At 36.6% G+C, this 13,728-nt stretch overlaps 1 protein-coding gene across 1 annotated transcript in view; it reads left to right on the top strand.

The window, feature by feature from the left end:
- The window catches only part of RALGAPA1 (Ral GTPase activating protein, alpha subunit 1 (catalytic)), a gene marked incomplete at its 5' end in the record, with an annotated part of 121,440 nt that overhangs the window by 74,792 nt on the left and 32,920 nt on the right, over positions 1 to 13,728 (top strand). Inside the window, 5 exon segments of the mRNA XM_009587432.1 lie at positions 2 to 217; positions 1,740 to 1,811; positions 2,759 to 2,882; positions 4,573 to 4,728; positions 13,101 to 13,259. Of these exon segments, the coding sequence (XP_009585727.1) occupies positions 2 to 217; positions 1,740 to 1,811; positions 2,759 to 2,882; positions 4,573 to 4,728; positions 13,101 to 13,259 (727 nt within the window).

Below are 13,728 nucleotides of genomic sequence, written 5' to 3'. Positions count from 1 at the left end.
TTCAACCAGTCTGCATCTCAGAGAAGCAGGAGAACGATGTCATCAATGCGATTCTGAAACAGCACACAGAAGAGAGGGAGTTTGTTGAAAAGCATTTCAATGATTTAAATATGAGGGCTATGGAGCAGGACGAGCCAACCTCACAAAAGCCCCAGTCAGCATTTTACTACTGCAGATTACTTCTCAGTATACTGGGAATGAATTCTTGGGATAAAAGGTAAAAAGAAAAGACTCACAGTTTAAGAACTTTCTTTTAAGGAATTGTGCTATTCTTACTGTGTAATAATGGTTGATCATAGAGTGGGTTAAGCTAAAAATACTCCAGCCAGCCAACAAAAGAGGAGAGGGGATGTGCAACTAAGGGGAAAATGGCGGTTTTCTTCTGCATTTCAACCTGTCATTTAGAGAGACAGAAAGGAGGAACCTGTTGCCTTATTGTTATTTATGTTCTTTCCTTAGATCAGTGTTGGAAGGCAAATTGAAGGAATGATATCTTTTCTAATAATCCTTTCACCAACTGTACTAAGGGGTACTACCATGGGTAAAGAAGGCATCTTTTTTGCTTTCTTTGCTTCCCATGTATGTTCCTGCAAAAATCATTACCTTTCTATGCCAGAATGAGACTCTGAAAGTGCCATATTCTCAGTTGTTGTGTGGCTGGACAGTGTCCTGCTGCTTTGCCTGCTAAGAGCATGCTTGTATGCAGCCTCAAAGCACTGCATCTGTGTTAGCTAACGAGAAAGATGTGTCCCCTACTATTTATTTTAATGTTGGCAATGTTTGAGTATTGTCTGGGAGACAAGCCCTGTTCAGTTACAAAATAATGTCTTTGTTTACATTATTATTTTTGTGTGGGTGTAGTTAGGTGTATGTCTGCATATACATGTGGGTATGTACAAATATTAGCATCCTAGAATTTAAGGGTCTTTCTGAAATCTTCTTTTGCCATAGCTGTCAAATTCCGTATTAGAGGCGTTGAAATATTTTCTTACTATGAAGGGAAATGGATATTCTGTAAAACAAAAATAATCTGTGTCACTGAGATATCACTGGAATCGGACAGAATTTTGGTGTTGTAACCCTTCTTATTTGGGTTTTTAATTCCTCAAGGCAGTCTGGTTTTGAACAGTACTGCTCTTAAACTCATTCCGCTGTGTTTTGTGGGAAACATCTTAAGCGCAGTTTAAAAGAAATTAAAAGTCCCTTTCTTGCTCTAACATATTGTTTTGTTTTTTCTTCAAATTGTTACAGCTGGCTGGGTGACTAGTGAGCTATGTTCTGCTCTCTTCTGCAATTCAGAATAGCAAAAGCTCTGTGTTTAATGCACTAACTCCCTAGGACAGTAGATTATGGGAGTGTCTTTTGTCACTAAGCATATATATTATGGCCTAGTAAAGTTTGCAGCTTAGATATGCGTGAAAGGGAGTTCTGTCTGTTCTTCTGTAGAGGAGAGATTGATCACAGTTGGATCCAATACGTTGACAGAAGAAAATGGAAAGAAGTAAAGGTTGTGCTCAGGGCTATAATGGATATAGAAGATTTCCTGGAGTAAAAAAAAATTGCTTTTTATATATTTTTAAAAAGATATCTTAGTATTTTATATAAGAAAGGACTATTGAAAAGGCAAAAGCATTTGTTGACTGTTCTTGAATGGACCTGGAAATGTTCTTGTACCATTCTTGTACTATTCTGTATCCATCAGTGAACAGGTGATAAGAGTTACAAATTTCTCTATTTAGAAGGAGCTTTCATCTCCTGAAGAAAAATGAGAAGTTACTTCGAGAACTCAGAAATTTGGACTCAAGACAATGGTAAATTCTTTTAATGGCTGCCTACTTAGTTGTTTTAAGTGTGCTTATATTTAAATGGCTCTAATTGTATAGATGTGAGAGTTTAACTAATATTTAAAATAGTGTTGTAAATTACTTATGTATTTTGCACTGTGTTGTAGTTATTGGTGTTATATTGAAGCTACATTGGTGTTATTTGTAGAGTGAAACTCTGCAAGTAGAATATCATGAGATAGAACAAACTTCAAAATAACTTAAAATTATGAACATTTGTATGCATAACATGGAATGGTTTTAAAACTTTGATATATCGAAGTCTCCACGTTTTAAGCTTTGGCTAATTGTTTAGCTGTTTTCCAATGCTGTTAGTATTAGAAGACATGGAATTCTAGTTGGAGTTGAAGCACAGAATTAGAAACTTTGAATTGTTTTTGTAGAAGTTGAAATAAAATCCAGTGGAGGTTTCTCACATCCAGAAGTGTGAGAAACCACCTTCAGTTGCTCCAGTGTCTGACAGCAAGCTGTGAACAGAAGACATTGCTATAGTACTTAAAGATTGTTTATTCAGTTGCATAAGCTGCATTTGCCACAGCATTCTCAAGGCACTGTTGTTAATGGGCAGTGCAGTGCCAGTAATGCCTGTGTTACAGGTTTTGCTCTTTTCAGAAGCCCAGCTGTTCCATTGGCAAGTGGTACTGCCAGCACCATCCTACATCTTAGAAGTGATGAAAGGGGTAAATGCTGTTCATGTATAGCAAAACTTTAGGCTCTAGAGAAGACCAGACTAGGAAAGACAGAATGGGAATATGGAAATATAGAAGGTATTCAGAAAGAAGCCATATAGTTGTACTTTACTTCCTCTATCTTTTTTGATGTTTTAAAAGCCATGCTCTCTGTGTACTGTTTGCATATTTTGGTTTCATATTAGTAAAGGCACTGTCATGCAGTGACCATTCTCTGTTTTACAGCCGAGAGACACACAAGATTGCAGTATTTTATGTTGCTGAGGGACAAGAAGATAAACACTCCATTCTTACTAATACTGGGGGAAGCCAAGCCTATGAGGATTTTGTAGCTGGTCTTGGCTGGGAGGTATTTATTAAAACATTTTTATCCTAAGTTTGTTTACAGAAAAAATTACAGATCCTTTTAGATATTGTAAGTCTTTGGCTCTTTAACATTGCTCACAAGTACTGAAATACACTGTTTCACAAGTAGGATGTGGAGAAGAATTCTGGGTTTAATTTCATTAACAATACTAGCTATTTAATTTTAAGCTCTTTCGAATTAAGGAAGTTTGTGCAGGCAGAGATGATTCTTTAATGTGCAGTCCTGTACTTGGCTTTCATGGACTGATTAGGAGGCATCTTGAGTTCCCTGTAGGCCTGTAAAGTGTTAAGTCCATTGAAATTTGAGATTTGCTCAAATCTGGGAATCTAAAAACTACAAACATGCAGCTTCTGTCATGCTCCCTTCTTCCTGCCTTCCACTGCAGGCACGTATCTGTTCACACACTCCGCTCCATGTCTCTTCCAGCAGTGAGAAATACTGTGATGTACCCCATCATCTATATCGACCTCCAACTCTTTAGTCACTAGTTCGATACTGTTTACGAGGGTTTCCTTTTTTGCATCCTTTCTTTCTGACCACACAGGAGTAACTTCCATTGTAAAGTTCTACTCAGCACTGTTGCACAGAAGTAGAGGAATCACTCCTGCTCCTGGCTGGCTGCATAAGAATCTGCAGGTTTTCTGTTCCTCTTGTGACTTGTGTTCATCGGGAGTGTCCACAGGAGTGTCCATCTTATTTGTTCTTTTTCTTACTCCTTAGGTATATAAGAGCACTACTAGATTAGCAGTGTGGATAATGGTTCTGACTTTTCCACAGGACAGAGGAAAACTGCTAGAAGTCTGCTGACTGTCACAAACATAGATGTTTATTTCCCACATTCCTGATTCTTCAGGAGAAAAAAAAAATCACATTAATGTCTTCAAATATCCTCCTTTAGTGAGTTAATTCTCCTAGCCTTTATTAGCTAGATTAAAGAGTTGCTAATTTGGATTAATATTCCATGGTGAGACATCTAATATTTTAACCTCTTAACATTAAATTCTGGATCCTTTATTAACAGAAAAGCAAATATATCCCATGTGGGCAGAGATTAAATGTATTCACGTCTGAGATACAGCTTTCTTTAGGCACTGTTGTAAAAGTGAAATAGCACCTTAGGCATGCTTATTTGTTTCAGTGCCAAACTATTTCCCATAGAACTAAGACTTAGAAACTTATCTACAAATTATCAGTTAGTTTCCTGTGATTTTTTTCATATTCACAGAATGAAAATTTTTCAAGAAAATATATGGAAGGTAACAAGACAGTTTAAAATTATCTGGCTCTCACGCAGGGTTTCTTCAGAGCTCAGGTCAAGGCTGATGTAGTATCACAGAATTTTTAAAGATCCAAAAAGCACATGTAAGTGACTACAGTCAGCTGATCAGGGAATAATGCAGTAAATATTCATTTACACCACCTTTCCTTTTCTCTAACCTTGTCTTCCCAGCAGCATCTGTTGTGACAGTGGAATATAGAATGCCGCTGCGTTGCAGTTGATTTCCAGTCTAGTCAGCAAGTCTGAGCTCTTTTAGAAAAGCATAACTGTACTATTGTGAAAAGGGCCTTCACTTTTAAAAATTCAGTTGACAGTGCATTTCAAAGTATAAAGAAGGTATTTATCACCTGATAATTTTTTTTTCTCCTAATGCTTCCTGGGCTTTACTTCTAGGTAAATCTCACAAACCATTGTGGCTTTATGGGAGGACTGCAAAAAAACAAAAGCACTGGACTGACCACTCCATATTTTGCTACCTCGACAGTAGAAGTAATGTTCCATGTGTCAACAAGAATGCCTTCTGATTCAGATGACTCTTTAACAAAAAAGGTAGGTGTTTCTGAATAACAGATCTTCTTTTGATAATAAAGCCAGAGAAATTAAAGTCAAAGAAAACATTTTCTAAAAAACCATAAAATATCATAACACTTTACCTGCTAATAGTTGGTATTTTACTGAAGTAGATTAAGCCATTTAAATTATTCTCTGCCAATTTCTAATTTTGCCATACTGGTGATATTTGCCATCATTGCAAATGTTGGCAGGATCACATTGCATAGTGGTGAAAAATGAAGGGAGGTAATGGTTTGTGTGGAAGAAAAAGCATTACTTCTGAATGATGTTTTAGTACTTTGAGATGTACTTTAAATACCAATTAATAAATATGTGGTGAGTACTTTCTAAGATGACTTTTTATTCACTTAAGAGTCACATACTGTCTATTAACCTAATTTTCCCTTCAAAAAAAAGTTAAAAATACTAAGAATTTGACAACGTTTATTTTATGTAAGGTGTTTTGTCTTGGAGCAGGCACAAATGCTTAACAGTGGTATGATCTCTCATAGCCACATTAAGAAAAAAATGGTTTTCTGTATTGGTATTTTTTTCTTTAGAATTTAATAAATTCCACATTAGTGATAGTAAGTTACAGTCTCAAACATGTGTCCTATTATAAATGAACAATTGGCTATCATTAGACTGTCCCCCGTCCTGCGTACATACATCTTCAGATGTGCTAATCCATTCAGTAGACACGTTAATGAGCGCTGGTTGAAGTGTAATATTGGAGGAACTGAAGCTGGTTGACCTCAGCATGGAGTTTAATACTTGTAATTAAATTAGACAGTAGACAGTAAAGAGAGAAATAGCCATGCCTCTGGCAAGCTTCAATTATTAATGACTTTTTTGTTCTTTGTGTTCACTTGAAGAAAAAGATATTGTTGTTATTGTTATGATTATAGACTGACTATGAGTTCTAACTTCTCACTGTCGCATCTTAGGTTGGTTTGTTTGGTGGGTTTTTTTAAATTAAAAAATGTTTTTTCTTGTATGCCTATGGTGCTGGGTCCTTTCTGTTCTTCATTTCCTGAAGTAGAGCCAGGGTAATACCTAGGTTGTTAAATGATTTATAAAAGTGGTTTAATACCAAAAATAACTAATTTTAAAATAAGATTGTTGCTATTGTTCTAGTATGGAACAGTGTGTGTATATATATTTTTCTAAGCTGACTGGCTTCTGTATTTTTTAAACAGAAACTCGGTTTTATATAACACAGCTTGTAATTATCCTTACAATATTTTTTTATAGTTTGTTTGAATTAGAGCATTAAAAAGTGTTGACAAGGCGGAAGATGGGTCACAGTGAAAATTAATTAATAATAAATAATCTGCAAATGCTGTGGACTTCGGCAGAACACACAGGCAGGATCTCATATCTGTTTCCAGGAGCACCCTAAATCTACATATAGCTGTTCCTGCTAGGCAAGGTTCAGTGCTGGTCCAGGCTTCCTGTGATTGAGCTTGAGAAAACGGTGTCAGCTGGACTTTAACAACTCCAGCTTGCCCCAGGCCTATTTCTCTCCTCCTTTACCCACAGTCTCACTCATCAGTAACGTGGAATATTTGAGGTCTGTATGGATAAGTAGAGTGTATCAAAAGATTGGGATTATATTTGTAGCTCAGCTACTGATGGGCTGTTTAATCAAGCTACTTTATTTCTGTGTGACTTTCTTTCCTGTTCTTCCTCAGTGTGTGGGTTTTGTTCTTCTTTTTAAGCCCAGTTTCCCCATGAATGGAGGCTTGTGAGCCTGCCTTTACGTCTCTCCCCCCTTCCCTAACACCTTTTGGCCCATTTCAGTCGAATTTGAGAGAGTCATGTTTCAAAGGTGTTAATTTCATGTATGTTTAATGAAGATAGGCTAAGTAAAGGAGACAGAGTGAGACAGACTCTTAGTGCTCCTACTCAGCAGGTAAAGACTGCATGGGAAGAAGCATTAGGTATCAAGGAACCAGCACCAGAGAGAGGTGCTATGAAAGTCATCCCAAACTTGAGAAAAGCATCAACTGAAGTTTGCATCTTGGGAGAAGGCAGCAAGTGGTATCAGGAGACATGAGCAGGAAAACAGGCTTAATTCTACTACTAGTTCTGCAACTACTCGTGCTGCTTAGACTGAACACATCAGCAAAAGGAATGTGTTTTATGAGATGCTGGCCAGCTCACACACAGTATAGGGGACCTCAAAATGATTTGAGAACCGTGTGTGTGCTAACAATTGTAATTGTTCTGAGTGCATGTACTGTTATGACCTCCAGAGAAACTTGAGTTTTGAGCTTCTCTACAGATCTTCCATGTACTTTTTTTGTCTCTTTCACTCAATGGGAGAAAAACAAGCAAACTTGCAGTAGTTTGCTTAGAACTGCTGCTGGTTTTTATATTGTAAATGTGCCTAGAGGTGCATGATAGGTTGATCTTATAAATGGAAATTAAATTAAATTAAAACAAAACTTCTTCCTGCCAGTCCAGCCACTACAAAATCAAGATTCTGCTGTTTCAGAGTCTAAGCCAATTTTAAACTTATTTTCCATCAGTCTTACAGAGTAGTAAATAAAACTTCTAAGTGTCTTGGATACCTCTGAAGCATTTGTTTCTGAAGACATAAACAAGAGCAGGAAAATATGTTAATTCAGGGAGAACAGATTAAAATCTTCTGGATTTGTAAAGGAACTTGACATTGAAATGCATATATAAAATAGGTATTTAATTTGCAAATAGTACATTAAAGATTTAATGCTGATAATGCAATCCATTTTGTTTTTCTTAGAGTTAAAGGTTAGAGTAAAAAGTATTTACACTACCCTTACAAGAACAAACTTGCAAAGAAAATATCAGGATTAAATGAAACTGTGAAGACTCTTAGCTCACAGAGTGAGAAAGCTCATGTTTGTGCCTCTACAGCTTATCACCTGTCTAGCTCCTCCTTCCTTAGCCTGATAAAGGAATGAAGGCATTGTAGGTGAGAATATTATACACAAGATATGTAAATAAAAAGTATTAATGTTATTAATGATTAGAATACTAACTCATCTTGGGCTTTGGGTGTATTACATGATTCTAGGTTATGTGTGGCATCGTCCTAACCACATAAAAGATTTATAGTTCCCAGTATTTATAGCTAGTTTTTTTATTATGGTATTAACATGTATTGGGAACTTGAAGGTTTATAGATGTAAATTATTAGTACAATATTCTTTGGAGCTACAATTAAGTACACATGTTGCTTTAAAAAAAAAAACAAACCACAAATACACCATAGTTGTTGAAACAAAGTTCTGTGAAAAATTCAACTAGAGGGTACATATGCTGTAGACAGCAGTGCTGCTTACATTTAATGGGCAAAAGTAGCTGCATTAAGCCATTACTTCAGATGTTTCTGCTCCTTCTGTTCTTTTTATAATGAACACTTTCATTTTTGAAGAAGAAAAAAGTTGGGGCTAGCTGTTGTGTCATAAGAAAATATAACAGCCTTTTTTCTCCCTCCTTTAGGTAAGTATTAGAAATTACGGTAATTTTGGCAAGAGTTCAAGGGTTAATGCAACAGATAAATAAAAGGAATTTTCTGTAAATTGAGCCCTGCATTATTTCACTTGTCTTGCCTTTCCAAACCTAACTCATTTAATTTTAAAAAGTAAATACTTAAATTCTTCCTGACAGTGTGCTTTGCTTTTACTATCGTTTATTACTTCAATTATACTTGGTATCACTTAGAACAATCTGCCATTTGGAAATTTCAGTATAGCCTGCAGCTTAGTATTAAGTCTGGCTGCTATTGTAACATGTACAGCATATGACACTAATGTATCAAAATTAGATTTGATCATCCCTCCTGGTTATATTTATTTCACGTTTCTTTTGTATTCAGTTAACATAAATGTATTAGGAGAGCTGACACATGATGATGGCTATAGAGTAAGAATATTTTAAAGTATTTTGAGTTAAATTTGAAATTTCAGGTAACCTAACAGTCGGTCATTTTTATATATTTGTTTTAATGGAGTAGAGTTTCAAAGCAAGCCTAAAAAAATCTGTTTGTCTCTGACATCTCCTCAGGGCTGTCTTCCCGACAGCTCAGGTTCAAAATGGCTAAAACAGAGTTCTTAATCTCTTTCTTATTGCCACCTTTCTGGATCACCACGGATAACATGACCATTGTGCTTGTCACTTGTGCCCATAGCCTGAAATCATCTTTAATTTGGTCCACTTTCTGGATTCTTACATTCAGTCTGTGCTTAAGACTCGGTTCTTTTTTCTGCGTAACATTTCTTGCAACATAGCCTTTCCATACACACAGTTAAAATTTATCCACTATATCCTAAACTGTTGTTTTGATTGCTGAGCCTTCCTTTCTCTGGCCTTGACACTTTCATTCTTGAAGAAGGCTGCTATAAAAGACATTTTTCTAATCTTTAACACCTTTTTACAGTTTCTTTGCATTTGTCCATCTCCATTTTGTGTTTTGCCGTATGCTTAGATAATAAACTCCCTAGAGCAGTTTGATCTGCATTTATGCAGTATTTAGCATTTCAGAATATTGGTATGTAACCTATAGTTCCAGCTCTTTCAGCTATAGTGTATTACCGGTTACTTGAAGTATAACATTATTTTAGAGAATTTTATTATTTATATTATAATAAGGATTTGCACTTTGTTTTGCTTACTGTGATTTATGCACATAAAAAGTTGTAAATTTAGGAAGACAAGGTCAGGAAATGAGTGTGAAGATGTAGTGGCTTACACAACTGGTAGTGAGTTTTGAGTAACCATTGACACAGATTTCAGTCTTGGTACCTGTACATTCTGTGTGCACCAAACCTGATTCTGTTAAATAACAGTGGGACCACACCTTCTTCTTGGGAAACCATGTTGCTGACTGTCGTTTAGGTTTCAATGAGTGGAGGTGGTTGTAGCTCAGTATCTTCGTAGCATTTGTGTCCAGGACACTGAATTCTGGGATGCTTCCAATTCAATACAAAGACATAAAGAATCCAGATTAAAATTGAAAGAGGTCAGGCTCTGGCTCTCTGGTGTAATAATTACAGTGAATGATGGATTCTCCAAATGTTTGCTGTGCTTGCAGGAGAGCTTTGTTGCGGAGCACTGCTCAATTTCAAGGTCCTTCAATAGGGAACGGAAAAATGAAGAAGAAAAACTGAAATTCTTCTTTCTAAAAAGTTTATGCAAAACCTAGCAGACCTTGGAAAGGTTTTCTAGATAATTTCAGGTACTGGATCTCTTCCATGAATCAAGTGTTGTTGATGAATCAAGTTACCACCATTCCAGCTTTCTCATAAGCTTTGCTTGCTGACCATGGTGGGGACATCTGAAAGAAGCAATAAGGAGCACTATGTTAGTGTCAGAGCTTCTTCTGATCTACTCTTGAAAAAGGAACAGAATGGCTTATCCAGAACTTAATTATTCTCCAAACATAAAGATGAAATTAGCAACACCCAGTCTTGTTTACTGGTCTGTTATTTTTGTCAGTCTTCTGCCTCCTGTAATGGAAACAAGGCATTGATCATAGTTTTGATCTTGAGTACTTTACATCTTGTTATAAACCACCATTCACGGTTTATACCGTCATCCATCTACTTGCACCATCTGATTTTGACTCTCAACCCGTTGTATGTCACAGAGATGCCATTCTACACCTTACTCAAAATGAATCTTTGTCAAATCATTCTTGGTAGTAATCATGAGGTGAAACACACCTGACAGGACTTGGAACTCATTGGAATAATCGGATTCATTTTGCTTTTCCTCTGAAGTAGTTAGTGCTTTTAGCCTGGAATGTATACTCACATCTCTATGAGGGTGTGAAGCAAACTTTGAAATTGGAGAGAAAAGTCACTAATGGCTTCAGTACACTTGGCATCCAAAAATATGTGCCCCTTGTCAGTAGTCCTCCTCCTGAAATAACCACACAGTACACTTCCATCACACCGAAATCTGTGTCAGTCTGATGTGAAAGCATGCATCAGTAGCCATGCTTTGTCTGGGTGGCTTTCACAGGAGTGCAAGAACTAATGTCCTGTCTGATTAGCTGCAGGTGTCAGTAACAGGCACACAGGGACAACCTTTGATAAATGAAATTCAGAGGCAGTGATGCCCTCAAGAAGCTGCACTATGGAAACTCTCTATATGTTTTGGATTTTAAAGCCATTTGTTTGGCATGTACACTGTCCCTTGTTTCTAACAGTGTATGAGTTTGTTGTCTTTGAGTCCAAAGATTGTAAGTAAAGGAGGGCTAATTCTTCTAGTAAATAGTTCAATGTTAGGAATTAGGAATGGTGCAATTCAGTGATGGGTGTATCAGTCCTAGTTTGGCTTTTTTAGTCAGTTCAATGAGTTGAGTTCAGTCAGTGCACCAGATGGCCACCCCTCAATCTAGGATCATGCAGTTTTTTCACGTTCCACAAGATTTCATATCTAAACTGATTTGCCTCTTGCTTTCTCTTTGGTTAGGCAGCCTCATCTTTCCTGAGCTTTTCACTTGCTTCTAAGTGCGGGCCCATCAGTTCCTCATACTGTTCTCTCATTGTCATATTTCACCAGATAGTTTGACTTCACTTCACCTAGAAAGGTAGGAGAAGTTCAGGCCCTCAGAACAATTCCATGGTTAGTTGTCTTTTACGATGTGTCATCCAAGGTTTCTGCAGCCAGTGTTTGCGTGTTGCACATCAGTCATTCAGGTTGCTGCCTGGTTTTGTTCTAATCTAGTCAAATAAAACTCAGCATGGTGAATGTTGTTATAACCAATTCTTTTGTTGGGCTGGGTTTACGGTTGGCACAAGAGCATCCCTAACGAAGTGGTGTTCAAAGTAATTCAGCCATCCACAAAAGAGGCAAGAACAGCTTGCTTCAAAGGAGCTGCAATCATTGTAGATTAGATGTATGTATGATCTGGTCCAGGCAAAACAAATGACTTTTTGAGCATCAGATAAGATGTAGAGTATTGATGCCATCTGTCCTTTGCCCAGTCCAACACTGAAGAAGATCCTTTTCTTGTAGAAATACAACCCTGTTTTTCAGTCTGATACAATTTAAAGCCAGCAGGGAAGAGTAGAGGCGGCTTCTTTTTTTCTTTTTTTTTTTTTTTTTTTTCTGTCTGCTGCTGACAACCACTATAAGTTTTCAGGTAAGACGAAGGTAGCATTCTAGGAGGTTTTGTAATACAAACAAGTGAATACTTGCAGTGAAATTTCTCTGATGACTGTGTATATTTTTTGCTTTTATTTAAAGTGCAATTATGTTCTGAAAATGAATACAGAAAATTGTTACCTTTTTATGTACAGTAACTTCTTGTAAGTGCTCAGATTAGTTTCTGTATGTTACCTGTTAATAGCAGTGCTGTCCTTTGAATAACATCAAGGCAATTGTTTGACAAATTCTGCCTACCTAAAGCTGTGCAAACAAACTGAAAACTGTGGGTGAAGACAATTGTCAGCTATAACTGGTGATGCACAAGGAGGAAAAAATGAGATTCCAGCTTGAATTTTAAGAAATAGCCCTTACTGGAAAGAAACTCACGTTTAATAATCTGAATATTCATAGTATATGTAAAGCCTCTCTCCATGATGTCAACATTCGTTTATCAGATGGTAATGTTTAGCAGAAGGAGCATTTTGGAGCTTCAGTGCAGATAATTCCAAAGTGTTCAAGATATTCCCTAATCTGATTATATGATTACAACTGAGGATACAGCATGGATTTTGAGGAACCCATTTGGCCATTCTGAGCCAAATCAAGAGCCATTTGGGATTTTGGGGGGATGGGGGGAGTTATTTTTCAAAGGTACACAGGTTTCATGGGAAATGAGCATTTAGTTTAGTTAATCTAGGGGCTATGGAAAATGCAGTAGGTGTTCTCCTTTAAAAGCTTTTTGTTTGTAGTAGCCAGTTTGGAATTTGGCTAGAATGATGAGGTTAAAGACTGCTCAGATACATAGCTTTTAGGCAGATGTTCACTCATAGTGTTTAAAAATTCATATAGAATTTAGTAATTCGCTGCCTGTCAATGATGGCAATCCTGAAAGCATTTTAGTAAATCAGATTGAATCACTCTGCATTCTTGAGATAATAGAAACAAAATTTTGGCTTTCAGTAGAAAACAGATATTGACATATCTGTTAATTTACATAGACATTTAATGTATAAAATGTATAGCACCAATGTATAAAGATGTGTAGCACAAACCAATACTGTGAACTAATACTGTCATTGAAATTGTAAGAGAACTATAGTGTAATTTGGTTAATTTATTAATTTTTTTTTATTTCTTTTTAGTGGGTTTGAAATATGAGCATTTAGTATAGCTGTATGGCTATAGAATATATTTAAACTGATGGGTTTTTATCCCTGCTTTTCCAGCTAAGACATTTAGGAAATGATGAAGTACACATTGTCTGGTCAGAGCATACTCGAGATTATAGAAGAGGAATAATTCCAACAGAATTTGGTGATGTTCTTATAGTTATCTATCCCATGAAAAACCATATGTTCAGTATCCAGATCATGAAAAAGCCTGAGGTAAGGGGTTTTTTTTCTTTTGTGTTTCCTTCGTGTGTTTAATATGAACTGAGCTGTGTTTTGAATCTGAGTTTTTGGTGTAATAGATTGATCCAACAAGGTGATGTGTCTGTAACATTGACAATTGCAGTGGTGGTAGGAGGAAGAGGAAGAACTCAGTGATTACAATGCATAGTAAAATCAGTAACTTCAAATTGCAAAGGCCTGATCCTGTCAAGCATATCTGCCAACATCATGAACTAGAAACGAAGCTAGAATATTCTGCGTAATCATATAAATATTAAGATAAACTCGGCAAACATCTTTATCAAATTTGATACGTAACTGTGGAAGTTGAATAATACCCTGCTCCAGCTTTCTCCATACATGTCATATTCCCCTTTCTTCTTCTCAAAGCTAGTTTTCACTTTCTCCTTGACTCCAAACAAGAATTTGGAGATTAATTCAGCAAAGCAAGACCATACATCTC

The sequence above is a fragment of the Fulmarus glacialis genome, unplaced genomic scaffold, assembly GCF_000690835.1.
Source record: "Fulmarus glacialis isolate BGI_N327 unplaced genomic scaffold, ASM69083v1 scaffold10161, whole genome shotgun sequence".
NCBI lineage: Eukaryota > Metazoa > Chordata > Aves > Procellariiformes > Procellariidae > Fulmarus > Fulmarus glacialis.
This window is presented reverse-complemented; position numbering and strand designations above follow the sequence as displayed.